The 10,795-nt window shown below is 48.0% G+C and overlaps 1 protein-coding gene across 6 annotated transcripts; it reads left to right on the forward strand.

Moving 5' to 3' along the window:
- The first annotated feature begins 576 nt into the window (after positions 1-576).
- LOC107456757 (uncharacterized) lies at positions 577-10,795 on the forward strand. Of its 6 annotated transcripts, XM_087163446.1 has the most exons (4): positions 577-1,854; positions 1,951-2,010; positions 2,347-7,461; positions 10,233-10,795. In XM_087163446.1, exons 1-4 carry the CDS (start codon positions 636-638, stop codon positions 10,709-10,711), a joined length of 6,873 nt encoding a protein of 2,290 aa, XP_087019572.1. In that variant the 5' UTR covers positions 577-635; the 3' UTR covers positions 10,712-10,795. The 6 variants fall into 6 exon arrangements, with proteins under 6 accessions (XP_087019572.1, XP_087019568.1, XP_087019570.1 ...); XM_087163442.1 differs by having other exon boundaries at positions 577-5,211; positions 5,284-7,461; XM_087163444.1 differs by having other exon boundaries at positions 577-2,010.

Below are 10,795 nucleotides of genomic sequence, written 5' to 3' on the forward strand. Positions count from 1 at the left end.
ATCAACTTTGTTCAATATAGACAACTACATCAAAAGTTTTCTTATAAATTACTCTATAGATTGCTAATGATAAGAAGGATTTCTGTTTATAAATAATTTTAATTTGCTAATACTTTCGAATTTGAAGTAATTTTAATACATGAAAATTGGTTTTAAATTTTCTTTTACTTTAATGTCAATATTTGATATGCAATGGTAGTGAAAAAATATTTATAATAATAATAATTTTAAAAAAAATGTTTTTTTCACAATTTAAGAAAGGTGTAATTAATTAGGGTTAATTAAGGTGTAATTAAAGGAGTAAAAGTGTAATTGTAAGGAAAATTTTATGAGAAAATTAAACGGGAAAAATGTGGAATGCTAAATAGGTTTGAGTAAGCAAAAGCAGCAAGGAATTACTACATATTCATGAACAGGTGAAAATTTCTAACCTACGTTCTAGAAAAACAGGTGGAACATTTAGTATCACGAACTTAACTGCGTCTTGTTCAACTGCGCAGTAAAAAAACAGGTGGAATCCTTTTTGTCGTGACTTGCCTTTTCGACAAGTCACGAAAAAAGCAGTATAAAAAGACAGCCAACAGCCTAGCAAAATCACTCGATTGAGAACAGCTGAAGATTGACTAATAATCAATATGTTGCCTACTCGATTTTCTCTTCTATTTCTTGTTCTTTGCCTTTGGAGTGTATCTCCTCTGAAGGCTGCAAGTCCATGGGACAACACACAGCTGGCGGAAGGTTTCATTGGAGCCTTCAACGCAGCCATGGCCCAATCTGGAACTCTATCTTCATCTCAGATGGATGACATTTCTTCAATTAGCGACACTATAATTCTCTCAATTGAAAGAAATCCTACTAATTCAAGATCGAAATTGCAAGCTTTAAATATGGCCTTTGCTTCGTCTGTATCAGAAATAGCTTTTTCGGAAAACATTGGTGTTCCCAATGGCGTTAAGATCCAGGCAATCATAGACGCATTAAGAGGAGCCTTCTTGCAAACTACTGGAGCAGTTGACCAGACTTTTTTGAACGAAATTGGAAGTCTCGTAAGAATGTTTTCTCAAGTTTCTGCAGAAAATGAAGTGTCCTCCAGCGCAGGAGCAGCAGCATCTGCGAGTGCAGGAGCAGCAGGATATGGTCAAGGAGCAGGTCAAGGAGCAGGACAAGGTTATGGAGCAGGATCTGGATCAGGGGCAGGAGCCGGAGGCTACAGTCAAGGAACAGGTCAAGGAGCAGGTCAAGGAGCAGGTCAAGGAGCAGGACAAGGTTATGGTGCAGGATCTGGATCAGGGGCTGGAGCCGGAGGCTACAGTCAAGGAACAGGTCAAGGTTACGGTACTGATTCTGGATCAGCTGGAGCATATTCAGTTGGAACTGCATCAGCCAGTGGAGCAGCATCATCCCAAATTTCACAGACCCAAAATGTAGTTACGACTACTCAAACAGAAAATGTAATTTCCAGAGCAGGTAGTGCAGGCAGTGCTGCAGCCTCTGCAGGAGCAGGAGGTTATGGACAAGCAGCAGGTCAAGGATATGGCGCTGGAGCAGGATCTGGAGCAGGAGCAGCAGCAGGTTATGGACAAGGAGCAGGTCAAGGATATGGTGCTGGTGCCGGATCAGGCGCCGGTGCGGGAGCTGCAGCCGGAGCAGGAGCAGCTGGAGGCTATGGACAAGGAGCAGGTCAAGGATATGGTGCTGGTGCAGGATCTGGAGCCGGTGCAGGAGCAGGATCTGCAGGAGGTTACGGACAAGGATCAGGTCAAGGATATGGAGCAGGTTCAGGATATGGCGCTGGTGCAGGAGCTGCTGGAGGATCTGGAGCAGGAGGCGGTGCTGGTTATGGACAAGGAGCTGGTCAAGGATATGGTGCGGGAGCAGGATCTGGAGCAGGTGCAGGAGCCGCAGCTGCTGCAGGTGCAGGAGCAGCAGGAGGTTATGGACAAGGATCAGGTCAAGGATATGGTGCTGGCGCAGGGTCTGGAGCCGGAGCAGGAGCTGGAGCAGGTGCAGGTGGAGGTGCTGGTTACGGACAAGGAGCTGGCCAAGGATATGGTGCTGTTGCCGGATCAGGCGCCGGTGCAGGAGCTGCAGCAGGAGCAGCTGGAGGCTATGGGCAAGGAGCAGGTCAAGGATATGGTGCTGGTGCAGGATCAGGAGCAGGATCTGCAGGAGGTTACGGACAAGGAGCTGGTCAGGGATATGGAGCAGGCTCAGGATCTGGCGCTGGTGCAGGAGCTGCTGGAGGATCTGGAGCAGGTGCAGGAGGCGGTGCTGGTTATGGACAAGGAGCTGGTCAAGGATATGGTGCTGGTGCCGGATCTGGGGCAGGAGCAGGAGCTGGAGCAGGAGGAGGTGCTGGTTATGGACAAGGAGCTGGCCAAGGATATGGTGCTGGTGCCGGATCAGGGGCTGGTGCAGGAGCAGCAGCTGCAGCAATTGCAGGAGGAGCTGGAGGCTATGGTCAAGGAGCTGGTCAAGGATATGGAGCTGGAGCAGGATCTGGTGCTGGAGCTGCAGCAGGATCTGGAGCTGGTGCAGGAGCTGGAGCAGGAAGTGGTGCTGGCTATGGACAAGGAGCAGGTCAAGGATATGGTGCAGGTGCTGGATCTGGAGCAGGAGCAGGATCTGGAGCTGGTGCTGGCTATGGACAAGGAGCTGGTCAAGGATATGGTGCTGGCGCTGGATCTGGAGCTGGTGCAGGAGCAGCAGCAGGAGCAGGTGCAGGAAGTGGAGCTGGATATGGACAAGGAGCAGGTCAAGGATATGGTGCTGGTTCCGGATCTGGGGCCAGTGCAGGAGCCGCAGCTGGAGCAGGTGCAGGAGCAGGAAGTGGTGCTGGGTATGGACAAGGATCAGGTCAAGGATATGGTGCAGGTGCTGGATCTGGAGCCGGAGCTGGATCTGGAGCTGGTGCAGGATCTGGAGCAGGTGCTGGTCAAGGATATGGTGCTGGTCAAGGATATGGTGCTGGTACAGGATCCGGTGCTGGTGCGGGAGCAGCAGCTGCAGGAGGAGCAGGTGCAGGAGCTGGAGCAGGTGCAGGAAGAGGTGCTGGTTATGGACAAGGAGCAGGTCAAGGATATGGTGCAGGTGCTGGATCGGGAGCCGGAGCAGGATCTGGAGCAGGTGCTGGTTATGGACAAGGAGCTGGTCAAGGATATGGTGCTGGCGCAGGATCTGGAGCTGGTGCAGGAGCAGCAGCTGGAGCAGGTGCAGGAGCAGCAGCTGGAGCAGGTGCAGGAGCAGGAAGTGGTGCTGGCTATGGACAAGGAGCAGGTCAAGGATATGGTGCAGGTGCTGGATCTGGTGCCGGAGCAGGATCTGGAGCTGGTGCTGGCTATGGACAAGGAGCTGGACAAGGTTACGGTACTGGTTCTGGATCAGCTGGAGCATATTCAGTTGGAACTGCATCAGCCAGTGGAGCAGCATCATCCCAAATTTCACAGACCCAAAATGTAGTTACGACTACTCAAACAGAAAATGTAATTTCTAGAGCAGGTAGTGCAGGCAGTGCTGCAGCCTCTGCAGGAGCAGGAGGTTATGGACAAGCAGCAGGTCAAGGATATGGAGCTGGAGCAGGATCTGGAGCTGGAGCAGCAGCAGGTTATGGACAAGGAGCAGGTCAAGGATATGGTGCTGGTGGCGGATCAGGCGCCGGTGCAGGAGCTGCAGCCGGAGCAGGAGCAGGAGCAGCTGGAGGCTATGGACAAGGAGCAGGTCAAGGATATGGTGCTGGTGCAGGATCTGGAGTCGGTGCAGGAGCAGGATCTGCAGGAGGTTACGGACAAGGAGCAGGTCAAGGATATGGAGCAGGTTCAGGATCTGGCTCTGGTGCAGGAGCTGCCGGTGGATCTGGAGCGGGAGCAGGAGCAGGATCTGGAGCAGGAGGCGGTGCTGGTTATGGACAAGGAGCTGGTCAAGGATATGGTGCTGGAGCAGGATCTGGAGCAGGTGCAGGAGCAGCAGGAGGTTATGGACAAGGATCAGGTCAAAGATATGGTGCTGGCGCAGGGTCTGGAGCCGGAGCCGGAGCAGGAGCAGGAGGAGGTGCTGGTTACGGACAAGGAGCTGGCCAAGGATATGGTGCTGGTGCCGGATCAGGCGCCGGTGCAGGAGCTGCCGCTGGAGCAGGAGCAGCTGGTGGCTATGGACAAGGTGCAGGTCAAGGATATGGTGCTGGAGCAGGATCTGGAGCCGGTGCAGGAGCAGGAGCAGCAGGAGGTTATGGACAGGGATCAGGTCAAGGATATGGCGCTGGAGCAGGAGCAGGATCTGGAGCTGGTGCTGGAGCAGCTTCTGCAGCAGGCGCCGGAGCAGGAGCAGCTGGTGGTTATGGACAAGGAGCAGGTCAAGGATACGGAGCAGGATCTGGAGCCGGAGCTGGAGCTGGTACAGGAGCCGGAGCAGGTGCAGGAAGAGGAGCTGGTTATGGACAAGGAGCTGGTCAAGGATATGGTTCTGGAGCAGGATCTGGAGCCGGTGCAGGAGCAGGAAGTGGTGCTGGCTATGGACAAGGAGCTGGTCGAGGATCTGGTGCTGGTGCAGGATCTGGAGCCGGTGCAGGAGCAGGATCTGCAGGAGGTTACGGACAAGGAGCAGGTCAAGGATATGGAGCAGGTTCAGGATCTGGTGCTGGTGCAGGAGCTGCTGGAGGATCTGGAGCAGGTGCGGGAGGTGGAGCTGGATATGGACAAGGAGCAGGTCAAGGATATGGTGCAGGCGCTGGATCAGGTGCCGGAGCAGGATCTGGAGCTGGTGCTGGTTATGGACAAGGAGCTGGTCAAGGATATGGAGCTGGTGCTGGATCTGGAGCTGGTGCAGGAGCAGCAGCAGGAGCAGGTGCAGGAAGTGGAGCTGGCTATGGACAAGGAGCTGGTCAAGGATATGGAGCTGGAGCAGGATCTGGTGCTGGTGCTGGAGCAGGATCTGGAGCAGGTGCAGGAAGAGGTGCTGGCTATGGACAAGGAGCTGGTCAAGGATATGGAGCTGGAGCAGGATCTGGTGCTGGAGCTGCAGCAGGATCTGGAGCAGGTGCAGGAAGTGGAGCTGGCTATGGACAAGGAGCTGGTCAAGGATATGGTGCTGGCGCTGGATCTGGAGCTGGTGCAGGAGCAGCTGCGGGAGCAGGTGCAGGAAGTGGAGCTGGCTATGGACAAGGAGCTGGTCAAGGATATGGAGCTGGAGCAGGATCCGGTGCTGGTGCTGGAGCAGGTGCAGGAAGAGGTGCTGGTCAAGGTTATGGTGCTGGTGCAGGATCTGGAGCTGGTGCAGGAGCAGCAGCAGGTGCAGGAGCAGGAAGTGGTGCTGGCTATGGACAAGGAGCTGGTCAAGGATATGGATCTGGAGCAGGATCTGGTGCTGGAGCGGCAGCAGGATCTGGAGCTGGTGCAGGAAGAGGTGCTGGCTATGGACAAGGAGCAGGTCAAGGATATGGTGCTGGTGCAGGATCTGGAGCTGGTGCAGGAGCAGCAGCAGGTGCAGGAGCAGGAAGTGGTGCTGGCTATGGACAAGGAGCTGGTCAAGGATATGGATCTGGAGCAGGATCTGGTGCTGGAGCGGCAGCAGGATCTGGAGCTGGTGCAGGAGCTGGAGCTGGTGCAGGAAGAGGTGCTGGCTATGGACAAGGAGCTGGTCAAGGATATGGAGCTGGAACAGGATCTGGTGCTGGTGCAGGAGCAGCAGCTGGATCTGGTGCAGGGGCCGGAAGTGGTGCTGGCTATGGACAAGGAGCAGGTCAAGGATATGGTGCAGGTGCTGGATCTGGAGCCGGAGCAGGATCTGGAGCTGGTGCTGGCTATGGACAAGGAGCTGGTCAAGGATATGGTGCTGGCGCTGGATCTGGAGCTGGTGCAGGAGCAGCAGCGGGAGCAGGTGCAGGAAGAGGAGCTGGCTCTGGACAGGGAGCTGGTCAAGGATATGGAGCTGGAGCAGGATCTGGTGCTGGTGCTGGAGCAGGATCTGGAGCAGGTGCAGGAAGAGGTGCTGGTCAAGGTTATGGTGCTGGTGCAGGATCTGGAGCTGGTGCAGGAGCAGCAGCTGGAGCTGGTGCAGGAGCAGGAAGTGGTGCTGGCTATGGACAAGGAGCTGGTCAAGGTTATGGAGCTGGAGCAGGATCTGGTGCTGGAGCTGCTGCAGGATCTGGAGCTGGTGCAGGAGCTGGAGCAGGAGCAGGAAGAGGTGCTGGCTATGGACAAGGAGCTGGTCAAGGATATGGAGCTGGAGCAGGATCTGGTGCTGGAGCTGCAGCAGGATCTGGAGCTGGTGCAGGAGCTGGAACTGGTGCAGGAAGAGGTGCTGGCTATGGTCAAGGAGCTGGTCAAGGATATGGAGCTGGAGCAGGATCTGGTGCTGGTGCAGGAGCAGCAGCAGCAGCTGGAGCAGGTGCAGGGGCCGGAAGTGGTGCTGGCTATGGACAAGGAGCAGGTCAAGGATATGGTGCAGGTGCTGGATCAGGAGCCGGAGCAGGAAGAGGTGCTGGTTATGGACAAGGAGCAGGTCAAGGATATGGTGCTGGTGCAGGTTCTGGAGCCGGTGCAGGAGCAGCTTCCGCAGCAGGTGCCGGAGCTGGAGCAGCGGGTGGTTTTGGACGAGGAGCAGGTCAAGGATATGGTGCTGGTGCAGGATCTGGAGCCGGTGCAGGAGCAGCTTCCGCAGCAGGTGCCGGAGCAGGAGCAGCAGGTGGTTATGGACAAGGAGCAGGTCAAGGATATGGTGCTGGTGCAGGTTCTGGAGCCGGTGCAGGAGCAGCTTCCGCAGCAGGTGCCGGAGCAGGAGCAGCGGGTGGTTATGGACAAGGAGCAGGTCAAGGATATGGTACTGGTGCAGGATCTGGAGCCGGTGCTGGAGCAGCTGCTGCAGCAGGAGCAGCAGGAGGTTATGGACAAGGAGCAGGTCAAGGATATGGTGCTGGTGCAGGATCTGGAGCCGGTGCTGGAGCAGCTGCTGCAGCAGGAGGTTATGGACAAGGAGCAGGTCAAGGATATGGATCTGGTGCAGGATCTGGAGCCGGTGCAGGAGCAGCTGCCGCTGCAGGTGCAGGAGCAGCTAGAGGTTATGGACAAGGAGCAGGTCAAGGATATGGTGCTGGTGCAGGATCTGGAGCCGGTGCAGGAGCAGCTTCCGCTGCAGGTTCTGGAGCAGGAGCAGCGGGTGGTTACGGACAAGGAGCAGGTCAAGGATATGGTGCAGGTTCTGGAGCCGGTGCAGGAGCAGCTTCCGGAGCAGGAGCAGCGGGCGGTTATGGACAAGGAGCAGGTCAAGGATATGGTGCTGGTGCAGGATCTGGTGCCGGTGCTGGAGCAGCTGCTGCAGCAGGAGGTTATGGACAAGGAGCAGGTCAAGGATATGGTGCTGGTGCGGGATCAGGAGCCGGTGCAGGAGCAGCAACTGGAGCAGGATCTGCTGGAGGCTATGGACAAGGAGCAGGTCAAGGATATGGTTCTGGTGCCGGAGCTGCAGCAGGTAATTTTTCTAATTAAAATTGGACGATTAATTCAAGAAGTATCTAAATTTATATTTTTTTACTGTATTATTTGTAATATTACTTTTAAATATGACATTTTATAAATTTTAAGTTTTGATATTTTTATATAGTATTAGGATATTACAAGGATTTTTTTCTTTCTATACACAAAGAAATTAAAAATTTTTGATCTTTATATTTTTTTGAATCTGCATTTGTATTAATGCTATTTTTAAATATACCATTTTAAATATTCTAAGATATGAGATCCTTATGAATACTCGCATCTCAATTTTTTGTTCCTCTTTTTACTCTATGAATTAAATATATTATTCTCAAATATCAATGTTTCGTAGACTAACTTTTCTTCTTTTCATGTTAAACTCACATAGCTGACTGCGCAAAAGAAATGTCTAAATAAAATAAGAATACGCATTTCTTAATTTTTTCTTTGTTTACACAAATTTGTTTTGCCATTTAGTCTTACATTCAAATTTAGTTTGATAGGAGTATTTATAATTAATAGTTTTTTTCATTCGAAACCGTGAATCGAGCTAACGTTTGGGATATTTTTTTATCCAGTTTCATAAATTAAAATGAATTAAAACATGCATAAGAAGTCAAACTGTTACTATGAGTCCTCAGCTATCGAATGTATTTGTTGGCTGGTTTTACTGATCACTTACTCTTTCGATTATATTTTCCTCTTTTGTGTATACTATTCCATTTAGAAGAAGTATTTAAGAAATAGAATCGCATTCAAATTGTTTAGAAAAAAGCAGCAAAACATTTAAGAAATGAAGTTGCAATCTTGTTGTTAAAATATGAGAAGTGAAGTATTTAAGAAAGCGAGTCGCATTCGAGTCGTTAAGAATTAAGCAGCGAAGCATTTAAGAAATCAACTGGTTGAAGGAAAGTGGAAAATGCACTTCTACGCAATCTATTAAACTATGTTCTTGGTTTCAAACTAAGACAAGATTTGTAAGGAAACATGTAGAAATAATTCTTTTCAGTTAAAAGGAAAATTAGTCTATTTTTCCCTTTTTTCAGAAAATTGTGAATTATATTCTCTATTAAGTCCAATTTTTAAATCGGTTGTAAGTAATAAAGGTAATAAATTATGGAATTTTTTGTATTTAGAATAAAGTTAAAAATCCATTTCTTTTAATCAAAAACCTTTGAGCGTTGTTATTTAATACATAATTTAAAATTTTTGAAATGAATAGGAATCTCACAGATTTAAAAAATTGAAAAGGAAATCAATGTTTTGAATTTGATGAATCCTTACTCATGTATCTTTCTCATGGATGTTGAATCCAGATGCCTTTATTATCCTGATGCAAACATTGATACATACGCAGATATATTATCCTCATTGGCCATGTATTCAACTTACCGCAAGAGGAACAATTAAATAAAAATAGCCTGTCATGAAATAATAGTGGCAATTATTAAAGCTGCGGATAATCTATCTTGTCTTCTGTGTGCAGCACCTGTATCGTTGTAGTTCACTGATTTTGAATTTGTAGAATGTTCCAGTGTTCCAGATGTATGCAAACGATAAACCTCGGTAGCTGTATGTATATCAGCTGCTGCGCTGGAAACCGAAATGATTGTATACTGATATGTCATTTTTCTGAGTATCCTTCGGGTTTAAGTAGAAGCTGATATCATTTTCATTCTTTTATATCTTTGTTAACTGCCTCATTGGAAGGCGAACGTTAACATCAAAAGAGAAGGAAAACAATCTGCAAGTTAACACTAGGTTTACGGACATTTCTTATATAACTATCTCTACAAGCACACGTCAATTTGACGCATGAACCAATACATCACTAGGCTTACGGACGTTTCTTATATACCTATCTCTACGAACACGCGTCAATTTGACGTATGAAAGAATACATATAATTTTGATTCTTAATTTAATAAATTTATTTTAGTAGATTTTTATCCACCACTATTTCTAAATAGTTCGTAAGCTGATATAATTCACCACTTTAAATTATCAAAATTTACTTAGTTGCTATTTACCATTTTTTTAAAATTATTTTGGCATGTCCGGAGAGGTTGGCATCTTTTCACTTAGAAACCAATATAATTGTATACTATAAAAAAATAAAGATATGAGATATATATTTATGAAATATTCTCGTATTTTATGTTTCAATACTCGAACTAAGCAACTGACACTTTCAAACTCTGACACTCTGACATCAATTGGCATTCTGCGTTTATTCTTTCTATTATTGATTATAGGCAGCAGTTGTTAATTGCTTTTTTTATTTGAGAAAACGATATCAGATCGAAGCATTGTCGGTACATTCCTATTTATTATTGATGTGATAATTGCTTGTTTACTCAAAATTTTGTCGAAAGTATGATCGCGTCAAATTGACGCATATCCGTAGAGATGGGTATGCCACATAGAGAATTTCAATATTTCAACGCTTTTGAAGAAAATAGCCTTCAATAGCCTTACTTCGATGAATGGGTAAAAGTCATTACAAGAGGTGAAATAAAAATTCCAGCAGGTTTTATAATTTTCCTTACAAAACTTGAAATGCGTCAAAATGACGCGTCCCATAAACCTAGTGTTAAGTATTACCTGAAAATATTGGTGGTTTCTACAAAAATACAAATAAATGGATTTAGAAAAATCATTTTGCTAATATCTAATATATTTCTTAAAAAAACTAATTTATAAACTTAAATTTATTTATTTTAGAGTTTATAAATGCATAAACAATACTAATAAAAGATCTTTTAGGTGCTGGAGCAGGTGCAGCAGCAGGTGGTTATGGTCAAACTGTACAAACCAGTTACATTTCTGGAGGAGGTGCTGCTTCCAGTTCAGCCGCCTCGGCTGCTGCAGGAGGCTATAGCCAAGGTGTGCAAACTGGATATGGAAGTGCCGCAGGAGCTAGTGCAGCATCTAGTGCTTCCGCTGTATCACGAATTAACTCTGGAGCATCTCAATCTAGAATCAGTTCAGCTGCTTCCAGTTTGGCTTCAGGTGGGGTATTGAATGTTGGTGCCTTGCAATCAGTTGTATCTAACTTGGTCGGACAAGTCAGCGCTTCTTCTGCCGGAGCATCTCAAGCTGATATAGTTATACAAGCTCTTCTGGAACTGGTGGCCACCCTTATACACATATTGAGTTCCTCCAATATTGGTCAAATCGACTTCAGTTCTATTGGTAATTCCGCTGCGGCTGTAAGTCAATCTTTCGGAGCTGTTCTCGGTTAATTTTCTTTTTAAAATATAACTTCTATCTCGAAGATGTTTGTTTTCACAAATGATAAGAAATAAAAGCATATTTTGAAAGACAAA

This window comes from Parasteatoda tepidariorum, chromosome 5 (assembly GCF_982258835.1).
Source record: "Parasteatoda tepidariorum strain Cologne lab strain chromosome 5, Ptep-v5.0, whole genome shotgun sequence".
Classification (NCBI taxonomy): Eukaryota; Metazoa; Arthropoda; class Arachnida; order Araneae; family Theridiidae; genus Parasteatoda; species Parasteatoda tepidariorum.

What these genes read in the sequence shown, in the direction of transcription:
- LOC107456757 (XM_087163440.1), top strand. Translation starts at nt 636, where the DNA reads ATGTTGCCTACTCGATTTTCTCTTCTATTTCTTGTTCTTTGCCTTTGG. An exon ending in TGGTGCCGGAGCTGCAGCAG is followed by an intron (nt 7,462 to 10,232) that starts GTAATTTTTCTA and finishes AAGATCTTTTAG; the next exon opens with GTGCTGGAGCAGGTGCAGCA.